Genomic DNA, 24846 nt, shown 5'->3' with positions numbered 1-24846 from the left:
GTTTTAGCAAGCTCCAGGAGTTGATGATGGACAGGGAAGCCTGGTGTGCTGCAGTCCATGGGGTTGCAAAGAGTCAGACTCGACTGTGCAACTGAACTGAGCTGTTTGAAGTTATTAAATAATATTAATTTTATACTTTTTAAAAAAATACTTGCCATTCAGTTTTGAATTAGTGTTATTCAAATTATTGATGACTTAGCTAGAATAAGTTCTAAGTGAGCCTACAGTTAGTGAAAAAGAAATCAATACAAAAATATCCAGAAAATAGATAATTGACATACACATAATGAGAACTACCCTGTAAGTTAAAGTTACTGCTATGTCTAGAATCAATCTTAGAACTACTGAAAATTAACATTGAAAAGACCTTAGACATCATCTAGTTAATCTTCTTGTATTGTCAATGAAAAATCTAAAGCCCAGAGAGGTTTATTATTATTTATACTATGAGTTTAGCTGGCTCTGACTAAAATGCATGATTTCTGACCTGCTGTGTGTCTGTTAGTCATTTCCATGTCTGACTCTGAAATCCCATGGACTGTAGTCCATCGGCTCCTCAGTCTATGGGATTTCCCAGTCAAGAATACTGGTTTGGGTTACCATTTCCTTCTCCAGAGGACCAACCCAAGTGTCCTGCATTGCAGGCAAATTTTTTACTGTCTTAGCCATCAAGGAAGCCCCTCTGACTTGACGCTCTTTTTGTTTTGCAAAGCTGCCTTTCCCTTTTTAGATTACTGTTTCTATTGTAGAAAATAGGAAAAAGTATAACACCATTACCTTAGATGCCAAAACTCTAAGTATTATTTTTGCCACTGCCCTTATGGTTTATTAGTAGGTCTTGAAATACATAAAACAGTAAAAAATTATGAGTTAAAGAAATTCTGGCTTAAGTGTCTTTTAAAATATAGACTGTAATCTTTAAAAACAATTTCCATAATAATATTTTCATATCAATAACATGCAAAAAACAAAGACATATTCAATGCAAAGATAGATTAAAAACCTGAAAATCTTTTGGAGAACAAATTAATTCTAGATGAATTATCCTCATATTACATAATGTGCCTTTCCTTTGATCTTTTAACCAAATTCATGTGTGGGCACATAATTGTTTCTATATAAAGTGTAATTGCATGAGCATAAAAATAGAAAAAAAGTGGTTTAAATGAGTTTGTGATTTTGTAACAGGTACCCATCTTTGGAAGCTATCATGTTGACAGAATAATTTTAATATTGAGCTTAAATTATTTTTGCACCTAAAATTCTATGTCCTTATATATTGGCTTTAAAAATAAAACCTATTGGTTCAATAATTCACTTGACCTTGGAGACTAATTGTATTTTTAAATTCTAACAATAATAGGCTTATTATAATGTTTGAGGATAGGTATTATTTATCAATATTATTCATACATGGTTTTAGAACAGAAGGTATCTATAGGCTTACCAAGCCAAATAATTTTCATCTTCCATCATGTTAATAAGTGCCTTATTTTCTTTATTTGATTATTTTCTCTATTCCTATATAACTAATTAATTTTCAAATCTTCCACCCTAAATTCTGGTTTAGAAACTTGTGCTCTTCATCCATTCCCTTATTTTTTCATTGTTAGTTACCTTCCCCTTTAATCTTAATTGCTCAGTCTTTGAAATCACTATTTTTAGCCCTTAGAGTTCCAAGACAGAACTTGAATCATAATATTGTTAAATTTTACAGCTTGTTTTCTGTGTCTTTTATTTGACATCTGAGACATCTACTACGGGCTTCCAAGGCGGCACAGTGGTAAAGAGTCAGCCTACCAACGCAGGAGCTGAGGCACAAGAGACAGGGCTTTGATCCCTGGGTTGGAAAGACCCCCTGGAGGAGGAAACAACAACCCGCTCTGTATTCTTACATGGGAAATCCCATGGACAGAGGAGCCTGGTGCTCTACAGTCCACTGGGTCCCAAGGAGGTGGACATGACTGAGCACATCTTCTACATCTATGATGCCTTTTTATTTTTAATTAATTAATTTATTTTTTATTTTACTTTACAATTCTGTATTGGTTTTGCCATACATTGACATGAATCCACCACGGGTGTACATGCGTTCCTTTTACTCTTTCTAGCATAATTTGCACTTCACAGAGAATCCATTTTGTTCTCAACACCATCCTTATTTACCTTTATTATTATTTCATGGCTTGAAACTTTCCTCTTAGTTATAAGATTCCCCTTCCTCCTTTCCTGCCTTCTGGTTTCTTCCAAAATACTTTGCCTTGATTTGAAACAACTGCTTGGTGCTTGTGGGTAGGTGGGTGGGTGGGTGAGGTTTAAGCCTGACTCATGAGAGATGAGGAAGGGGGAGTTAACTTTTCTCAGTGTTCAGTGTATACACCTTCATATGATTACAGTCTGTTTGGTATGATACACCTACCATCAGAATACCTGAACACCCTGAGCTCAGAGCCCCTGTGGTTTGACTGCTGTAAAGTCAGAGATCCAGTATCCTATAAGTTAGGGGGGTTGGCATACCCTCAGGTCCAAGGTGTGAGGGGGTTGCACTTAAAGGACTAATTTCTCTTCATGAAAAATGTTAATTAGTTTCCCTTTCTGTGTGAATCTGTGCCTCCTCTTCACCGCCAGCTTAAGTTTATGTTCCTTAGGTTTCTCAGTCAGTCCCCATGTCTTTTCCAGCTTCTAACATTTTATGATTCTTATTTCCCCTCACGTTTCCTTTGTACTTGTGGGTTTATGCCCGTTTCATCCCTAATTGTTGCCAGTGGACTTTCAATAGAAAGATAACATAAATACATGTTTAATGTTTCATATTTTGCACAACCCCACTACAATTTTAAATTAGGAAAGTGGACTTACTTTTGAAAATAGAAGTTTTAGAATTCCTCTCTCTCATCCAGGATCAAAGAAAATGTTTGTCTTTGATTTATACTCGATGAGATTTGGACTACTGGATACTTAGTGCTCAATATATGTATGTTATTTTTATTATTGCTATAATAACTAAAACTTGAATTTCTCCAGCTTTCTTCCCTGATGAATTTGAATTTGTAGACAGCTGTTAACTCCTGTTAATGTGTTTAGAAATCAACACTAAAAATGTACTAGGGCTTCTATTTCATTCAGTAGTAAAATTGTTTCCGAGTCGCTGCATGATAGGCCAGGGGATCTGAGAGAGGAGGTGTTGAGGAAAGGAAAACGACTTTATTTGGAAAGCCAGGTGACTGAGAAGATGGCAGGCAACTGCCTCAAAATAAAGTATCTTATCACGGTCTGGATGCCAGGTTCTTTTATAGATCATAAATGGAGGGGAAGGTGAGGAAGCAAAGTAAAACAGCTATTAATTTTGCAAACGTTTTCTAGAATGGCAAGCCTCTGGCGGGAGATGTGTTAATTTCTCCCTTCCTGCCAATTACAGGTGGACCTAGTTCTGAACATAAGTGCTTTACCAGTCAGGTAGAGGGGCAGCATTCTCTGAGGCACGCCATTCTGTATGATAATAATAACAAAAGCAACTAAAAGCAAGTCAAAGAAACAGTTCCAAGATGGAGTCAGAATTGGCTTCTTTTCTGCAACAAAGTGTTTCCAGATCAACTTTCCTGCTCAAAACAACTAGAACATTTAAACTCTATATTAAAAAAAAAAAAACCTGTTTGTAAACTTATTAAGACAATGTTGTCCAACTTGTGGGTCAGTTTCGTGGGAGTGGGGAGCCAGGTTTTTGCCAATATTTTTAAACGGTAATTTCTTAGATGGCTGAGAGGCTGAAAGGTAAAGAGGTTTGGTAGACAGATCTTGGGGGAAAAACTTGAATTCTGGAGTCTTTCTAGTAAGTATATTATGCTTCTAAGTGTGATTTAAATTTCGTTTCTTTATAATGGATAACTTTGAGTACTTTGTTATGATCAGCTACTCATACATCTTCCTTTTTTGAAGCATCTGCTTGACTTTTTTGCCTTTCTTAAATGCAGTTTTTTTTTTAAAATTACTGAGCTATATGGTCTGTTCATAATATTCTAGAAACAAGTCCTTTGCTATATATATGTGTGTTCTGAAAATATTTTTTCAAATCTGCAGCTGACTTATTTTATTAATAGTCTTTTTCTTGATGAACAGAAGTTCTAATTTTGATGAATTTTAATTTAACTACTAAAAAATTCAATCTTTGATGGTTCATATTTGCTTATGTTGATTTATGAAGATGTTGTCCTATATTTTCTTCTAGAATCTTTAAACCTCTGCCTTCATGTAATTCAATTTGAGCTTAATGTTCATACTTGGTGTGAAGTAAGGGTCATGGTGATTTTTTAGTATGAATATCCATCCAGCTGTTCCATCATCATTTTTTGTAAAGACTTTTCTTATCTCATTGAGTTGTTTTGGCCCTTGTTGACCATGCATGTATGGATCTCTGTCTGTCCTCTATAGCTCCCGTTGTTTTATTTGCATATTCAGTACGCTACTGTCCTGATTCCTTGGATTTTTATCAACTCTTGAAATTAGGTCATGTTTCTTTTCAAAGTTGTTTGGATATTCCAAGTTTATTTTTTTAATTTTTATATTTCTGTACTTAGTTGCTCAGTTGTGTCCAACTTTTTGAAATGCTTTGGACTGTAGCTCACCAGGCTCCTCTGTCCATGGGCTTTCCCAGGCAAGAATACTGGACTATATTGTCTTTTCCTCCTTGATGGGATCTTCCAGACCCAGGGATTGAACCCAAGTCTCCTGTGTCTTCTGAATTGCCAGAAGATTCTTACCTGCTAAGTCATCAGTCATGTGAATATTTAAAACAAAGCTGCTGTTATTTTTGTTGAAATTGTCTCCATTATATGGAACAATCTGTGAAGAATTTACATTTTAATGATATTAAATGTTTCAATTCATTAACATAATATATCTTTTCATTTATATAGGTTTTATGTAGTTTTTCTTGGTGAAGTTTTATATGGTTAGCACAAAGGTCTTGTCCAACTTGATAAATTTTTCTTATGTATTTAGATTTTTGAATATTATTGTAAAAGGTATATTTTGTTTCAATTTCTATTTTTTGTTTTTTTCAATTTCAATTTTTTGTTTTTTGCAAGAAATAAAACTGCAGTTGCATTTTTATCTTACCGCATCATTGAATATGTATTCATATATATAGTTATATGTAAACATATATATCAGTATTTATACATTATAATTTCTAATATAATATATAACATGTTATATAAGATGTACTACTTAACATAGTTATATAAGTTCTAATATAGATATAGTAAATATGATATATATGTTTCAATGTAAGACATATCTATATATATATATGATGGGGCTTCCCTGGTAGCTCAGATGGTAAGAGCAGGAGGCCCAGGTTAGATCCCTGGGAAGATCCTCTGGAGAAGGGAATGGCAACCCACTCCAGTATTATTGCCTGCAGAATTCCATGGACAGAGGAGCCTGGTGGGCTACAGTCCATGGGTTTGCAAAGAGTCAGACATGACTGAGCAACTAACACTTTCACTTTCATATATATGTATAGAACATATTTGTTATGTAAGTTCTAATACATATGTAAGTTCTTATATATATGAAATATGTATTTTTATATATAAGTTCCAATTCTTTTTGATGATTCAATAGAATTTTGTAAACATACAAATGCATCATTTGTAATTAAAGATAGTTTTAATAATTATTTTCTTATATGTCTGCCAACCCCTCGCTGCTTCTCTGTGCACAGACAGCACCTTTCAGTGTTAGCCCCCGTGTCACACACCCTTCTCTTCAGTTATTACTGCTGCTGTCTGTCATCACCATGGGTTATGAAAAGGTCCTTTTTTCTTGGGTCACTACCATCTGATTAATCTTCTAGGCTTGTGCTTCTGATCGGTAGAGGCTTCCTCTTGTGAAGACTCTATTTTCAAGTCAGGCTAGTGAAGAAAAAGTATCTAACTTTTCATCTGTTATGGTTCGTTATAGAGTCTGGCTTTTAGAATCTAGGAAGAAGTTTCAGATGCTGCCCAAAATGAATGGCAGATACCCACACATTCACACCACTTGTGTGTGTGTCTTTGAGCTCATATTTCCATGAAAACTTGCCAGTAGGCTTAGGTTTTCCACCTAGCGGAGCTGTATGAAATTGTTTGGCACTTACTTAATCCTTATTCCAGTAAAGATGAACAGAGTCACAACTGTCCCTCAATGTAAAATATAGTTAGGTTTTTGAAAGTCCTTGCCTTGTTCCTGGCATTTAACCCCATCTTTGAGTGGTGTAAGAATTCCTGCCACTTAAAAGATATTTTTTATCATTTTATGCTATACTAAAAAAATCTTTTTTCTGTTTGTTTTTTAATAAAATTTATTTTAATTGGAGGCTAATTACTTTACAATATTGTGGTGGTTTTTGCCATACATTCACATGAATCAGCCAGGGGTGTACATGTGTTCCCCATTCTGAACCCCCCTCCCACCTCGCTCCCCATCCCATCCCTCAGGGTCATCCCAGTGTACCAGCCCTGAGCACCCTGTCTCATGCATTGAACCTGGACTGGTTTACATATAAGATATATATTTCACATATAATATACATGTTTCAATGCTATTCTCTCAAAGCATCCCACCCTCACCTTCTCCCACTGAGTCTAAAAGTCTGTTCTTTACATCTGTGTCTATTGCTGTCTCACATATAGGGTCATCATTACCATCTTTCTAGATTCCATATATATGCATTAATATACTGTATTGGTGTTTTTCTTTCTGACTTACTTCGCTTTGTATAATAGGCTCCAGTTTCATCCACCTCATTAGAACTGATTCAGATGCATTCTTTTTAATAGCAGAGTAATACTCCATTGTGTATATGTACCACAGCTTTCTTATCCATTCGTCTGCTGATGGACATCTAGGTTGCTTCCATGTCCTGGCTATTATAAACAGTGCTGCGATGAACACTGGGGTACGGGTGTCTCTTTCAATTCTGGTTTCCTCGGTATGTATGCCCAGCAGTGGGATTGCTGGGTCATAAGGCAGTTCTATTTCCAGTTTTTTAAGGAATCTCCACACTCTTCACTATAGTGGCTGTACTAGTTTGCATTCCTACCAACAGTGTAAGAGGATTCCCTTTTCTCCACACCCTCTCCAGCATTTATTGCTTGTAGACGTTTGGATCGCAGCCATTCTGACTGGTGTGAAATGGTACTTCATTGTGGTTTTGATTTGCATTTCTCTGATAATGAGGGATGTTGAACATCTTTTCATGTGTTTGTTAACCATCTGTATGTCTTCTTTGGAGAAATGTCTGTTTAGTTCTTTGGCCCATTTTTTGATTGGGTGGTTTATTTTTCTGGAATTGAGCTACAGGAGTTGCTTGTATATTTTTGAGATTAATTCTTTGTCAGTTGCTTCATTTACTATTATTTTCTCCCATTCTGAAGGCTATCTTTTCACTTTGCTTATAGTTTTCTTCATTGTGTGAAAGCTTTTAAGTTTAATTAGGTCCCATTTGTTTATTTTTGCTTTTATTTCCATTACTCTGGGAGGTGGATCATAGAGGATCCTGCTATGATTTACATCAGAGAGTGTTTCGCCTGTGTTTTCCTCTAGCAGTATTATAGTTTCTGGTCTTACATTTAGATCTTTAATCCATTTTGAGTTTATTTTTGTGTATGGTGTTAGAAAGTGTTCTAGTTTCAGTCTTTTACAAGTGGTTGACCAGTTTTCCCAGCACCACTTGTTAAAGAGATGGTCTTTTCTCCATTGTATATTCTTGCCTACTTTGTCGAAGATAAGGTGTCCATAGGTGCATGGATTTATCTCTGGGCTTTCTATTTTGTTCCATTGATCTCTATTTCTGTCTTTGTGTGCCAGTACCATCCCATGCTGTCTGGATGACTGTAGCTTTGTGGTATACTAGAAAATCTTGAAATGCATAGTATCTATGTTGTGATAAGTTCTTTTTTTTCTTCCTGAATTTTATTATTTAGTATATAAGAACAATTATCATGGTCTGCAAGATATTTATGTTATTAAGCAAGCCAGCCTAACATTGTATCCTTTAATTCAATAGGTATACATTTTCCCCTTACTTTTCAACATCTTTAAAGTCTGTTTTCATTTTATAATAAATAGGACATCATAGCTAGGTTGGTAGCATTTTTTTTTTTTCCTTTTAGTGATATGCAGGCTAGTTTTCATCACTGACTCAATGGACATGAGTTTGAGTAAACTCCAGCAGATAGTGAAGGACGGGGACGTCTAAAGTCCTGCAGTTCCTGGTCACAAAGAGTCGGACATGATTTAACAACTGAACAACAGCAGGCTAGTTTTGCATCTTATAAATATCTTAGAATTTTTAAAATATAATACTTATTTTTAAACATGAAAAATAATGAGTTACAGATTAAAATCATTTCATAACTATGTCTCCTAGTTGTCACTGTCTTTAGTTCATTATAAGCCTCAGACATCAAGGCTCTTCAGAAAATTATACAAACCCAACACAAGCCCTCATTTCCACTCCTCTGTTTTTACAGCTGTGGCATTCTTCTCTGTTGATCTCAGCCCAGCACCTGCAGCCTTTTCTGTAGTCTCCTGGTGGTGTGTGAGCTCTTCAAGGGGTCCTTAGGCCAGCCATGGACCTCTGCCATCCTGCTTTCCTGAGCTCTCTGTGGTGGAGCCAACAGCATCTTTTTCATGTTTGATTAGTTCAGAAATTGGTTACCCCATGAAACTACACCTCAGATTTAAACAAATATATCATTATACCCATGACAATAACACAGTTTTGTTTCTGCATCTTCAATCAGAAAAAGTCCCTTATTTTACACTGTTTTCCTTTCACATACTGTCTAATGATCAGTCAGATCAACGGCTTATATGTGTGTCGTGACCTATAGCTTTTGATATATGTGTGTGTGTATCATCTTGCTTAACTTTTACAACAAATATGTGTCTTAGGACATGGTGAGGATTCTCAGAGTATAGATAAGAAAGTAGTGTTTGACTGAGCTCACCTAATGGTGGATGGCAGTTTTCAGATTATAATTGATCTCCAAACCTCTAAATCAGTTATTTCTTCTTATCCACACTGTTCTTTAATATCCAGACTCTGAATGTCTAAACTCCTTCTCTTCTGTTATTTTTGAATTTCCATTTAATGATCTTGTAAAAAAAATTTGAATAAACAATAGCAGTTTTTCATGATTTCTAGCTGAATAACAAAAATCAGTAGAACTTATATCTGATATCCAGTACTTTTATTAATGATTAATGATTAATTCACATTGAAAGCTTAAGAAATGATCCCATAAATGAACTACTTGAAGAGGGGGGAGGATTTAGTAGTGTTTATTTCTGACAGAAAATAAATTTTCAAGAGTATGCTTTATTCTAGCATTGATCTTACTCACCTCTAATCTTTTTTTCAACACCTCTTTTATTTCTAGTTATGTTTCGCCTCTATGACACAGATGGAAATGGCTTCCTGGACAGCTCGGTAATTTTTTTCTTCAAATTTTCTGTGAAAATTTCAGAGTAGTTTGTTCTGTAAAAGGCAATGAATAAATTTATAGCTATTACCTCAGAAGACACAGTGTAATTTACATGCACTCATACAACATTTTTATCATTTGACTTTTTGAAAGCAAGCGATCTGAGGAAACTATTAGGATTATAGTTGTTCTATTAAATAAGTTTACTACCAGAAAGTGACTTTTTATACAAAGAAAGATAAAAAAGACTCCAGTCCTATCTGAATAAAGTGTAAGAGAAAGATGAGGGCACTGCTCTAAAAAGATATCTATCTATATATATCAATGAGATTTGACACTTAGGAAAATGTCAAGAATACAGGTAGAATTTAAAGGAATTATAAAGTCAATTCAGTCGTTTTATTATTTTCCCACTTTTTAAAGAGGCTTCCCAGGTGGTGCAGTGGTAATGAATCCTCCTGCCAGTGAAGGAGACACAGGTTTGATCCTTGGGTCAGGAAGATCCCCTGAGGAAAGCATGGCAACCCACTCCAGTATTCTTGCCTGGAGAATCCCATGAACAGAGGAGCCTGGCGGGCTACAGTCCATGGGGTCACAAAGAGTTAGACATGACAACACGTAGCACCCACACACATTTTAAAAGTACTCAGTCTCATATGTTGATAAAATTGGCAGTTATATTTAAAACTGCTTTGGTAAACTTCCCTTTGACAAACACCTTATCCCATTTTACACTCTATCTATAGTTTTAGTTATAAAAAGAAATAGAAGAAAATATAATCTCACAGAAAGCAATAAATAAATGTTTATTTTATTCATAATCTAGGTGTATCATTCACAGCTTTCAGAGGAGTAGTTAGCTTCTTAGTTCTCAGATCAGAGCCTTATAAATATATCTGTTTAACAGATGAATGTATATATGTATTTCAGATATATTTTCTGTCTAACATTTTGTATATTATATCATGTCCTATTGTATGAAGAAAATATAAGAATATTACTAAAAGAATAAGTGACAGATTATGGAAATTTTGATGTACATAGGTACCTATAAAAACAAATGTTTTGATATACTGAATACTGATTAAAATAAACACTTCTGACAATGAGTTTTTCTCATCATCTGATGTACTTCCCAATGGCAGAACTCAAACAGATTTTTACAAGCAGAGCAATGAAGTTGGGCACACATTAATGTAACTCTGAGTAGGCTAATGGTACATTAGCTTCTCCACAGAGAGATAAAAATATATAATCCCTCATTTAGAAAATGACCACCAATCTGAACTGATGCTGTGATTGTGGGATTTCTTATGTTAGGGTATTTCTAATTTTTCAAATACTGTTATCTTTACTGCCTAGTAGTGTTCAGTTTTCCATTTAGGAATATGAAGCCGCATGAAACATTTGCTCATTTTTTGGGAGCATTTCATGGCTAAGCATTTAGATTTCTTCTACCTATGTCAATATGCTTATTGTAACACTTCTGACTATATTAATGCAAATTTATTTTCAAATCAGATTTGTTCTTTCTTTTTTTAATATTTCTATTACTTTATTTTAAAAAATTAGTTTATTTAAATAATTTTCTGTTTAATTAAAGAATGTGTCTTTACTAGACTTTTACCATGGGTTGGCAACTGATTTGAAAATCTAGTCAAATGCTTCTTTTGGTCTCTGGACATTTTTTGGTTAACATATAGTAGATTACTAACAATATTTATAATTATATTCTGAATATTACACAACAAGCTGAGGATAAATGTTTGCTTATGATTGAATTAGTCTTTTTTTGTAAATAAAGCTCTATGGTTTTTGGCCACACAATTTTCTGCCCCAGGAGATTTCCTTCACCATCAGGTTGGAACTGCAATTCCAATCTCAGTTTCTTAGAAATTTAAAGGCTTAGCTGCTCATATATTGGAGATACAGCAGAAGAAAATTAATACTTTGAGAAATGACCATTATGTCTAATAATACTAGTTAATGTTTATTGATTACTTGTATCAGATAAGATCAATGTATTTTATATAATGTATTTAATCTTTGTAGCAACTCTATGATCTAGGTACTATTAGCATATCCATTTTGCTGTTGAAAGAACTGAATCTTTGAGAGGTTAAATGACTTATCTGATATCACATGCCCATACAATAGCATACCCAAAATAGTTTCAATTTCTCAAAACATATCCAGAGACCTCAGTGGTCCCAGATCATTGTTGTTTAGTCACTAAAACACGTCTACTTCTTTCGCAACCTCAAGGAGCGTAGCCCAGGCTCCCTGGAGCATGGGGTTTCCCAGGCAGGAATACTAGAGTGGGTTGTCATTCCCTTTTCCAGGGGATCTTCCTGACCCAGGGATGGATTCTGCATCTTCTGCACCTCTGTCACTGGCAGGCAGATTCTTAACCACTGGCCCCCCAGGGAAGCCCAGTGAGGGGACTGTCAGAAGTAGGAAGGTGTACATACGCAAAGATAAAGCATCTGGAAGATTAGTTATACACACACACACACACAAATTCTAGCCTCTAATTCCAAAATAGTAGTGTTAATTGCCCAGTCATGTCCAACTCTTTGCCACCCCACCGACTGTAGCCTACCAGGGTCCTCAGTCCATGGGATTCTCCAGCCAAGAATACTAGAGTGGGTTGCCATTCCTTTCTCCAGAGGATCTTCCAAATCCAGGGATCGAACCTGGGTCTCCTGTGTTGCAGGCAGATTCTTTACCATCTGAGCTACAGCAAAGTCCTGATACTACACTTGATCCTGGCCAAATGTGTTTAAAATTGTTTCTTATCTGTAATAAATAAATACATTTGTATTTGCATTGTTTCTGAGACAGCCTATGTTATAAAAATAATACTTTTATGATTAGAGTTATATTTTTCAGTTTCTCAGAAGGATCCACAAATCCTTCTATCAAGAGAACCTCTTTAACCATATTTTCTTCTTCATTTTATATTAACCATATATATTAGATTAGAGATTTGAGTAGAATATATTTTATTAAAATGCTTTTCAGCTTTCTTTTTTTATACTTCTTATACTTTAAATTATCATACTATAAAACACTACTTCTAATTATATCATTTAGTGACTATTAAAATTATTAACATTCACAAAGTACATTTAGTCTGTTCTAAAGATACAGAAGAACTAAAACATTAAATAAATTGGTATGAAAATATATTTTAAGTTATTTAGCCAAGGCATCTATATTAACCAGCAGTTCTTCACAAAGTTGTCACTGAGCAGAAGAATGTGAAAATTCAAACTAAAATTCTGTCTCCTCATAAAATAAATTCTACATGCCTTAGCCTCCAAACCTTGACCTGAACACACCTCTAGCAGAGCAAATTATACCAATAAATGGCTAAAATAGTCAACATACATTCTCATTATATCAGAATAAAAATAAACCTCAGAGTTACCCTCAAACACTTCCTCCCACCCTTCCACACCTGTTTTTCAAGCTGTGGAGTAAGGATACTTGGAGGGAAGTTTGGAACAGAGGGAACAAGGGTGTACCTGTGGCTGATTCTTATCGAAGTTTGACAGAAAACAACAAAATTCTGTAAAGCAATTAACCTTCAATTAAAGAACAAATAAAAAAAATTGACAGTTTGTGAAATTATGCTTGCTCCTACTTTCATCAGATACTGCTTTCCAAACAAAACTTTTCCTAAAAATCTGCTGGAAGGAAATCTTCCTTTATAAAATTGTGCCCTCTCCTGGTGAAGCTTTCTAGACAAAGTCCAGAAGGAGCAGATATTTAGTACAGTCAACTTCACAGTTGGCACAGTGGTGAAGAACCCTGCTGCCAATGCAGGAGACAGGAGATGCTGGTTAGATTTCTGGGTCCGGAAGATACCCTCAAGGAGGAAATTGCAGCCCAGTCTATTATTCTTACCTGGGAAATCCCATGGACAGAGGAGCCTGGAGGACTGTAGTTCATGGGGTCTCAAAGAGTTGGACAAGACTGAGCATGCATGCATATGTTTACTTTTTATATAAAAGTAATCATTGCACTCTTTTAGTGTTTGAGCTACATGTTGAACAAATCAATTCCTGCAAGTCAAAGCTGAAGAACTTACTAAGACCTTGTATTCACTCTCTCTCCCCCCCTCCCCTCTCCTCCAGGAACTAGAAAATATCATCAGTCAGATGATGCACGTGGCCGAGTACCTCGAATGGGATGTCACTGAACTGAATCCAGTAAGTATAGGGATGATTTAACTCTTGGCTACTTTCTAGAAGGCACTTGCCTCTTTCATCATTTTGCCATCCTACTATGTAACTGGCATTTTATTTTATCTTTTCATAACTCTTATGTTACTATTTATAATCAGTAGTCAAAGTGGATTCTGAGTATAAAATAATGTATTTGGTTTTCTGAAGTTCTTAGCAGTGATATCTTGCTTTTCTTTCTCATGGAAATTAATCTGAATGATGGTCTTAAATAAGTGTAAGTAAACACGCTGTTGACGACACTACCAAGGTCATACCATGCCATGAAAAAGTTAAATAGATACATATTTTAGGATCTCCATGTTTTCCCTTAAATGGGAATAGCTGGGGTAATCAATCTGAAAGAAGAAGGTGCTTATGAGGTGATAATGATGGTAGTCTGTGCACAGAACACTGTTATCTTTCCATCTGTGTTATTGAAGGCTTGCAACCCTAAGAGGTAGATACTACTGTTTGACTCATTTTACACATGAGGAAATTGAGACCCCAGAGGTTTCTGTTTTAATTTATTTTATTGAGGTATAGTTGATTTACAATGTTGTGTTACATTCTACTGTATGGCAAAATGATTCAGTTATATTTATATGCACATTCTTTTCCATAATCTTTTCCATTATGGTTTATCACAGCATTGAGTATAGTTCCCTGTGCTATACAGTAAGACCTTGTAGTTCACCCATCCTATGTATAATAGTTTGCATTTGGTAACCCCAAACTCCCAGTCCATCCTTCCGATCCACCTCCTTCCTGGCAAGCACAAGTCTGTTCCCTGTGGCTGTGAGTCTGTTTCTGTTTCATTGGTAAGTTTATTTGCATTATATTCTAGATTCCACATGTAAGTGGCATCATATGGTATTTGTCTTTGTCTGGCTTACCTTGCTTTAGGTGAGAATATTTACGTCCATCCTTGATGCTGCAAATGGCATTATTTCATCTTTTTTTTTTTTATGGCTGAGTAATAATCCATTGTGTCTATGTAACAGGTCTTATTTATCCACTTTTCCATCAGTGGGCATTTAGGTTGCTTCCATGTCTTGGCTGTTGTAAAAAGTACTGCGATAAATATTGGGGTGTGTGTATCTTTCTGAATCGTAGTTTCCTCCAGATACATGCTCAGGATTGCAGGGAGACCCCAAAATGTTAGTGACTTGCTCCAAACTCTCTAGCTAGTTAAAGATTGATCTAGGAAACATTCATCATATTGTTTAAAGAAACAGTATTGAACAGTGCCTATAAGAGCATAAAAACATCTTGTTTTCCATAGATGTATAGCCAAGTTACCAATATTATTCAAATGCGTATTAAAACATACGTGGTTTGAAATTTTTACTTCAGTCACAGGTAACATTTGGGGGAGAGTTAATGAATGTTATTGATTTTAGTTTCTGTTTGAAACCAACTCAATTTAGGAAATTGTACATTAATTAAGTAAATACAAATCAATTTAATTTAAATGGTTTACATTTTATATGAATTCAAAGAGCCCATTTAACCACATAAATTCCCATTTATGCAGTCAGCTCCATGGTAATGGCATGATAATGTGATAGGAGAGCTCAAATCACATTTTCCTTGCATTGCAAAGTAATGCAGTTAAAGCACAACCAAATCAGTGCAGTGCTGTGTACGGGGCCAGCACCATTCTTACTGGGATTAGGGTTTTCCACGTTTTAACTCACCTGGTGTTTCTTTTTCCTTTTTGAATGTGGAAATGCATATACTGTACACATAATGAGTGGCAGATATCATTAACAAAATTTCAGTTTGCATATGGAATAATAAAGTAGATGGTAACATTTAATTAGAAGAATATCTCTTGATTCACTGTGATACTGTTTTCACTGAAATCAAAGGACTTCTTGTAAGTTCTGCTGCCTTTGTTGGTTGTGTTTATGTAAAACAGCTTTCTCTATCATACTTAACACCTGTGAATATAATTTATCTATTAATCAAGCCTCTTGTGCTCACTGGAGTAATAAAGGGAAGAGAACCTTTTTTTAGTCAGCTTGCTAAGCATACGGAAGTACCACTACATCACCATAAGAGTATTTGGTGGTGGTGGGGTTGAGAAAATGGGGATCTGGATGCTCTATGGGAGGGTGGTGGCTGGGTGGTCTAATTAGAACAAACACATACTGGAAAATGTGATTCATAAGCTAAATAGCAGTATTAGTCATTTGTGGCATGTACTAATAAGTCTGTCCTTTCTGTGGGCAGTATAGAGTGACAGGATAAAAGCCTTGCCTGTGTCTGTAGTTGCTGTCATAATAACTGCCTCATCCTGCCTGATGATTCAGCAGCTCTCCCCCTTTCAAGCGTGTGTATACTTTTATATACATTGTTTGACTCAAGTTGGCATCATAAATAACGAGAAGGATACATTTGATGCTGATGGCAGTTAGTAGGGGAGATGAGATGGCCTTGAACAGAGTTCTTAAAAACTAACCCAGGCTCTCCCATTAGATACCTAAGTACAAAATGAATGGATCAGTTCTCTGAAACAAATGCTCTGTGTTTTAGTTCTCTTCCCGTTTGTTCGTTTCTGCTAGTTCATGAGCGTGCCTTCAAGAGGTAGAGCCAATCGCCAGTCCAGGTTCGATGCAGGATACAGGATGCTTGGGGCTGGTGCACTGGGATGACTCACAGGGATGGTGGGGGGAGGGAGGGGGGAGGGGGGTTCAGGATGGAGGACACGTGTACACCCGTGGGGGATTCATGTTGATGTACGGCAAAACCAATGCAATGTTGTAAAGTAATTAGCCTGCAATTAAAATAAATAAATCTAAGTTAAAACAAAACAAAAAAGAGGTAGAAACTTTTAATCAGACCTTAGGCCCAATTTTAAATGAATTCCTTTGTCCTTCATTTTGAGAGTAATGAAACTATTACAGCATCATTTTTTCCCAACAAGACTCTTTCCAATACCTATAGATATGTTTGTTTCTATGAAGGAAAATAATCTGATTTTAAAATACTTCTTGAGGAAAAACACCAATCAACCAAGTTCAGCGATGTTGAGGCAAATGATCCTTCTATCAACAAACATATCAAGTATTCTATTTATTGCACCTTTTCACATTTTTCTTCTAATGTGCTCTGTGTTTCTTTCTTTCTTTCTTTTTGAATGGATTAAAACTTCCATATTAGATAAAGGTGGTGAGTTACTTCCTTCCCTGGATTCTTCCATATTTTCCTCTTTGGTGCCATTAGATAGGAGGTACTACGCCTTTCCAGCAGCCAAGGGTAATATAATTTCTGCTAATGTAACATAGGGCTTCCCAAGTGGCACTAGGGTAAAGAATCTGCCTGCCAGTGCAGGAGACACAAGAGACGTAGGTTTGATCCCCAGGTCGGGAAGATTCCCTGGAGAAAAACAGGGCAACCCGCTCTAGTATTCTTACCTGGAGAAGCCCACGGGCAGAAGAGCCTTGCAGGCTACAGTCCATGGGACCACAGAGTCGGACATGACTGACCCACTGAACAGACAATATAACGCTAACAACACCTATATTAAACTTACATCTAACTCTCACACCAACCCTTGGCGTTAACAACACACATTAGCACTATGCAGCCAAGAGGTAAATGTATCACACAGACTGTGGAGGACACTTTGAGACACTGTATGCAAGGCATCTTTAGAAAAGAAATCTAATCCAAATGGTCTGATTGTTTAACTTCTCGGCTCTATTAAGTTCTGATAGGCAATTAAAAGCGACTTAATTCCCCTGCCCCATACCACTTAGCAAAGAATTATTTCAGCTCTTTGCCATGAAGTTAATTTGTTCAGTCATTATCTGGCATATATTTGAATTAAAAAAAAATAATCTAGAGACAGCAATTTTAAAGATCACTTTCTTCCATAAATTAAAGGTACCTTTTTGCTTGAGCTCTGCCATTCAGTGACGAAATATTAAAAAGTTAAGCAATTATGTCTAAAAGTTGATCAGTATAAGTAGTCATGATCTAGAAATCATAGCAAAACTACTAGTATTCTCAGTGACAGGATTAACATTGTACCAAGTTATCTAGATAGTCACCTCAGCTTCCCAGTTAGCTGCTGGGGTGTGTGTGTGTGTGTTTGTGTGTGCGTGCCTGTGCACATGCAGACGTGCATACTGAGTCCTGTCCAACTCTTTGCAACCCCCTGGACTTTTAACCTTCCAGGCTTCTCTGTACATGGAATTTTCCAGGCAAGAATGCTGGAGTGGGTTGCCATTTCCTACTCCAGGGGATCTTCCCAACCCAGGATTGAACCCTGTCTCCTGAATTGGGAGGAGACAATTGCCAGTCCAGGTTCGATGCAGGATACAGGACGCTCTGGGCTGGTGCGCTGGGATGACCCAGAGGGATGGTACGGGGAGGGAGCAGTTCACTGCTAGTCACAGTTTATTGGGCTTCCAAGTGGGTCAGATGGTAAAGAATCTGCCTGCAAGGCAGGAGACCTGGGTTTGATTGCTACCCACTCCAGTATTGTTTCCTGGAGAATCCCGTGGACAGAGGAGCCTGGAGAGCTATATAGTCCATAGGGTGGCAAAGGGTAAGACACTCCTGAAGCAACCTACACACACACACACACACACACACACACACATGAGTTTATTATAATCAATTCATTGTAATACTTGGTTGTATCATATGAAACTTATTTTATTGATTCATTATCAAGTTTTTCCTCATCTTCTCTATTCTAGATCCTCCATGAAATGATGGAAGAAATTGACTATGATCATGATGGAACAGTCTCTCTGGAGGAATGGATTCAAGGAGGCATGACAACAATTCCACTCCTTGTGCTTCTGGGCTTAGAAAATGTAAGTATTTACATAGATGGGGTAACCTGGTGGTAAGTCACTGGAGGTCTCTTTTATACATTTTGCTTATAAATTCATCTATTTTCTATATTAAGTATTTATTGAGTGCCTGATCCTTCTAATATGTATGACACTGTGCAATTTACCAGTAGCTCCTTGTATAGTAATACTTATTGTTTAATACATGATTGCTCTCTTTTCCCCACTATTGAAAGTGCAATCTAGTTTACAAAGTATTGACCTCATTTTATCTAATGGAAGAAACACCCCAGCATGATTGCATGCTGTGGTTCTTACCACACTCCGTCCATTTCTATACTTCCTCTCCTCGTGAAGATGATCTAGTTTATTGGTAAACAAACCTGTAAGTGGAGGAGCCGATTAAAATCGAGGTGGTTGACTATATATACACCTAAGTGTATGCATATTTTGGACTTGGGTTTCCCTGGTGGCTCAGACGTTAAAGAATCTGTCTGCAATGCAGTAGGCTGGGGTTTGATCCCGGGATCGGGAAGATTCTCTGTTGAAGGAAATGGCAATCCACTCCATTATTGTTGTCTGGAGAATCCCAGGGACAGAGGATGGCTACAGTCCATGGGATCGCAAAGAGTCGGACACAACTGAGCACTAACACTCCACAGCACTCCATATATATTCTCCATATATATTGTTCAGGCGCTCAGTCGTGTCCGACTCTTTGCAACCCCATGGACCACAGCACACCAGGCTCCCCTGTCCTTCACTTTCTCCCAGAGTTTGCTCAAATTCAAGTCCATTGATGCAGTGATGCCATCTAGCCATCTGATTCTCTGCTCCTTCTCCTCCTGTCCTCAATTTTCCCTAGCATCAGGGTGTTTTCCATTGAGTTGGCTCTTTGCCTCAGGTGGCCAAAATATTGGAGCTTCAACTTCAGCATCAGTCCTTCCAGTGAATATTCAGGATTGGTTTCCTTTAGGACTGAGTGGTTTGATCTCCTTGCTATCCAAGGGACTCTTGGAATCTTCTCCAGCACCACAATTAGAAAGCATCAGTTCTTCGACACTCAGCCTTCTTTATGGTCCAATTCTCACATCTGTACATGACTACTGGAAAAACAATAGCTTTGACTAGATGGACCTTTGTTGGCAGAGTGATGTGTCTGCATTTTAATACGCTGTCTAGGTTTGTCATAGCTTTTCTTCCAAGGAGCAAGCATCTTTCTGTTTTCCTTAGATAGCAGTAGTCTGTCAAAGTTTTTCCTTCTAATCCTGTCAGCGTTTTCTCATATCACTGCCTCCAGTAGTAATTAAAACTGGTGGTTTGGGGAATAACATAGCAACCTAAGATCAGAATGTGATATGATAGTGACTTTGAATCTAGAGCTTACTACCCCAGTTTGGTTGAATTTTGGTAATAGTTAATTTAAAAAATTCAATACTGGATTTTTATACTTAGCTTTAATAAACAAGAATTAACTATCCCATTCAGATAGTATAATGTATAATTAGATTCAAAGAGCATTACTTATGGAAAGCAGCACGACACGTAGAATAGAGTTTTGAGATGCAAGATCATAGTGTTCATTGCTTCTTTGCTGATGCCCAAACTTCTCATACTTTTTAAAGTATTATTTACTTGGCTGCCCTGAGTCTGTGCTGCTATGTGTGGAATTTCTCTAGCTGCAGAGAGGGCTTCTCTCTAGTTGTGGGGCGTGGGCTTCGCATTGCAGTGGTTTCTCTTGTCAAGGCTTCCATGCTCTAGAGCACAGCTTCTGTAGTTGTAGCAGCTGAGCTTAGTTGCCCTGCAGCCTTGAGGACTTCCTGGACCTGAAATTGAACTGGTACCCCTTGCACTGCAAGACAGATTGTTATCCACCAAACCACCAGGGAAGCCCCTTTTATACTTCTTGTTACCAGCAAAAACAGTTTTTCAAATTCAAGACTATGCTATAGTTAACTCAAGGTACCCAATTTTTAAGTCACTTCCCAAGAGCTCTTGCAGTCTGTATAAAATATGTGATAGTGTGTAAAAATATGTTGCACATTTTTACATATTATTTTGGGAATCTATAAATGGGCTTTGGGATGGTGGAATTCGTCTGTTTCATCTGGATCTTCAAATTCTTCTACATTCAGGTTAATCTTATAGGGCCCATGGGATTTTAGAAATGGTCAGAGGAGGGAAAAGTAGAATTACTAATAGATGATAAATAGGAAATTAATCTTAAGGTAAATAATTTATTAAAACAAAAATAATATAAGCCTTATTAATAGATACATAGTTCCACATTTTGAGAATTAATAAAGCAATACTTCTTGTGTCTGATGTTCTTATACTATACATAACCTAGTATCTTCTTGTAATAATTTACTATGTATATCTGCATCAAAAATATTTGTTTCATTTTTTAATATACTTTCTGACAAAGGCATATGTAAATCAGAATCTTGGGTGAAACAGAAAATAAACTGACAAAATCTTAACTTCAGAAGGTTTGGTATATGTTCTGTACTGAAAAATAGTTGGCAAATGACTATTCAAGATGTTCCAATGATAGTGGTTCCCGAGAATGGAATTTTATACTTTCAAAACCAAAAAAATTTTTTAAACATTTATGGAAATTCTAGTATGAGAGAAGATTTAGGAATTAGCAAGAAAATTATTTGATAATAGCAGGTTTGACAGGAAACTGGAGAATTGGAAACAGCTATATTTTTAATATCCCAGAAAAATTTTGAAATAATATTTTTCTTTGGAAGACATTGCTTACAAATTTTTTTATAGCTTTACTAATAAGTACAGATATTTGTGAAATTATGAACATTGCCTGGGTCCACAAATCTGTATGAATGTTAATTAAAAATATTTTAAACAAATATCGTATACCCCAGATACTATAGGGCTTCCCTGGTGGCTTAGAGGGTAAAGAGTCTACCGCAATGCAGGAGACCCGGGTTTGATCCCTGGGTCGGGAAGATCCCCTGTAGGAGAAAATGGCAACCCACTCTAGTACTCTTGCCTGGAAAATGCCATGGACGGAGGAGCCTGATAGGCTACAGTCCATGTGGTCGCAAAGAGTCGGACACGACTGAGCGGCTTCTCTTTCCTTTCCTTCCGGTTTCTAGCAGCAATTTCTTTAATTCAGCGGAATGAAAGTTCTATGCCATTAATGTCCATCATGTTAATGTTACATAATTTACTTTATATTGGGTATTCTTAGATTTATAGTGTATGTGTTTCGTTAAAAGATTTTTTGGGGGGGATGTTTAATGAGAGAAATTAATTCAGGGTTCAAAGAAACCTGAGCCGCGTTTCCAGTGATGGCCACTAGATGGCAGGGCTACATTGTTTAACTTTTGTAGATGGACTATGAGATTGGATGTTTTCCCTGTGAAGAACAATTCTGTGTGTTCTTCACTTCTTAAAAAAAAAAAAAAAAAAAAAGAAGCTGATAATGTTTTTAATATTGTCTTTTATAAAATAGATAAACCATTAATTATATTCACAAATCAGAGCATCTGTTTGTTAAAAAGAGCTTTTTAACAATTCCCAGACATGGTAAGTATTTTACAAACCAGGAAGAACACAATGACAACAGAGTGATGAGGGCCTTTTCTTTTTAGTAATTGAGATTTATTTCCTTTTTTGTAGGCAATTAATGTGCTATATTATTACCTGTGGAGAATTTAATTCATGGAGCCATTCCCCCCATACCCTACCCCCTACTTTTACTTTTCGGATTAATAATCTAAAAGTTTTAGGTTGAATTCAGCCACTTAATATGAGGCCTGTCTTATTATGTTGTCCTATATATTCTTTTCTATTGTCTGTTATGAGTTCAGGGAGTAGATGCTAATTGATAGTGCATGTTAAATACCACAGTGTATTTGAAAATGGTGTACTAGCCCAATTACACAAATAGAAAGTTGTCCTGGGAGAGCAGTCCTCACTTGTAATGTTAGGCAGAGCAGTTGTGATTTTACTGTAGTTCAGTTTTCTCCACCAACAGGATCTTGAAATCTACGCTGTTTTACATTATACCTATTTTGGTGCCAAAATCAGAATCGTAGTTTATCGGAACCTTGTTCTTTAGCAAATGCTAGAGGGTAAGAGTCATTTTCTTTCCCTTAGAAGTCCTTCAAACTTCATGAGACCCAGTATAAAATGATATAGCCTGTCATTTTGGGGGGGCATTTGATTACAATAAAAACTTTATGTATGACACTGAATCATTCTTCCTTCAGCATTCATCTCAATTAAGAATATGTTTTTTGTTAAATCTTACCTTGAATGGATAAAATTTATTAAAATAACTGTGTCTATCAATAAACTCTGAATGATGACAAACTTTGCCTGTTAAAGGACAGATAGCAAATAGTTTAAACTTTGTGGGTCTTAAAGTCTCTGTTGCAACTGCCGGACTCTAGCATCTAATTGAGAGAGCAGAGCTGTGTTCTAATAAAACTTTATTTACAAAAATTAGCTATGTTTGACCCAAGGGCCATAGTTTGCTGACCCCTGATTTAGTCTATTGTTATTATGCCATATCACAAATTACATATTATATATTCTGTCATAAAACACAATGAGTTTTAACTGGTTTTAAATCATTTTGGAAAGAAAAGTCTGATTAAAAAAAAGTAGATCAATTAGATCATGAAGAGATGATAGAATGGCAGTTAACATCAAATTGGCCTTCACCCTGACTTGGTTTGGAGAAGAAAATAGCAACCCACCTCCAGTATTCTTGCCTGGGAAATCCTGTGGACAGAGGAGCCTGGTGGGCTACAGTTCATGGGGTCACAAAGAGCTGGACATGACTTAGCGATTAAACAACAACAATAACTGGCTTGGTTATGAACTAACCAGGTGATTTTGTGCCAGACAGTCATCTTCTCTGGACACATTCAAAGAAGTTAGACAGGAATATCCCTTCCCTTTTCTAATATTCTTTCAGTTCAAACGTTTGTTGTACTAGATGAACAAGATAATTAATGATGCTGTGAGCGTGTCCTAAGTTGCTCAGTCATGTCTGACTCTTTGTGACCTCATGGACTGTAGCCTGCCAGGCTCTTCTATCCATGGGATTCTCCAGGCAAGAATACCAGAGTGGATTGCCGTTTCCTCCTCTAGAGGATATTCCCAACCCAGGGATTGAATCCACGTCTCTTAAGTCTCCTGCATTCTTTAGAGTGTGAAACATTCATCTCCAGGCAGATTCTTTACCACTCGTGCCCCCTGGGAAGCCCCAACTGATGATGCTCCAATTCCTGAAATCTTTTATTTAGGATCATTGTTAGATTTTTCAAAGAAAATTTCTAAATTCACACTATCATAAAAACTGGAATACAGATTTAAATAGAAGCCTGGCTTAAAATAAGGATACCTTAAATTCTTAGTCTTGGATTGTTGGTGCCAAGTCTGGCCTGTGTGATTTTTGAGTGGTTATTTATTGTGATTTCTTTATTTTTGTTCAGAGTCCTGGTTTTTAAACCCTATAGGCAGTTTACAGTTTAAACTTTGCCATTGTTTGAAATGTTTTGGTATATGTGTTTTTATGCCTGATTCAATAAAGTAAAAGTATTGTTTGGTTTGATTTCTGATGAAATTTGTCCCCTGGTGAATATGAATGGAGAGCAGAAGATGATGTATTCTTTTAAGCTGTATTTGGAAAAGTAATGTTTCACACTCTATTTTTTTAATTTGGTTGCAATGTTGTTCTGCTGTTTATACATTGCTCAATCAGGAAAGGAGTTATGAAGCTGGATAAATGCAACCATTCTTGAGATTCCACATCAGGTCATTCAAGGAAAATAACTATGTGATGTTACAGTCTTTGGAATTGGCATTTGAACCATAAGATTATCAGGGTCTGAGCCTGACTTCAGAAAGTGTGATCTGGAGAAGGATAGTTGGTTGTAGCTCTGCTCAGAATTTTAAAACTTCTCTTTACATTTTCTTTTTGTCTAGGGCAGTTTCTTTTGTATTGTTATATTTTTTGAGACGTTGAACAGAAAAGTAAGATAATTTAATGGTGCTTATTGTTGATTGAGTTGGAATCCATTTGCAACCTTAGGTCTCTATGTGTTGTAATTGAAGGCAGTTGAAATGAGCCTAGCAGGGGAATGGGAGCATTCTGGCTTTGACATCAGTGAAATTTCTCCATGACTTTTTTAGAAAATGTGTGTGTGTGTGTTAGTTGCTTAGTTGTGTCCAACTCTTTGCAACCCCATAGACTGTAGCCCACCAGGCCCCTCTGCCCGTGGGATTCTCCGCAAGAACACTGGAGTGGGTTGCCATTTCCTTCTCCATCTTTAGAAAATAATGATA

General features: G+C 36.5%; 1 protein-coding gene across 2 annotated transcripts in view; it reads left to right on the top strand.

Moving 5' to 3' along the window:
- DGKB (diacylglycerol kinase beta) overlaps positions 1 to 24846 on the top strand; it is an 856074-nt gene that overhangs the window by 231613 nt on the left and 599615 nt on the right. For both annotated transcript variants that reach the window (XM_040260596.1, XM_040260597.1), the window contains exons 6-8: positions 9429 to 9478; positions 13616 to 13690; positions 18418 to 18537. In XM_040260596.1, coding sequence (XP_040116530.1) covers positions 9429 to 9478; positions 13616 to 13690; positions 18418 to 18537 — 245 coding nt within the window. The remainder of the gene's footprint in view (positions 1 to 9428; positions 9479 to 13615; positions 13691 to 18417; positions 18538 to 24846) is intronic.

The sequence above is a fragment of the Oryx dammah genome, unplaced genomic scaffold (genome assembly GCF_014754425.2).
Source record: "Oryx dammah isolate SB20612 unplaced genomic scaffold, SCBI_Odam_1.1 HiC_scaffold_18, whole genome shotgun sequence".
NCBI lineage: Eukaryota > Metazoa > Chordata > Mammalia > Artiodactyla > Bovidae > Oryx > Oryx dammah.
This window is presented reverse-complemented; position numbering and strand designations above follow the sequence as displayed.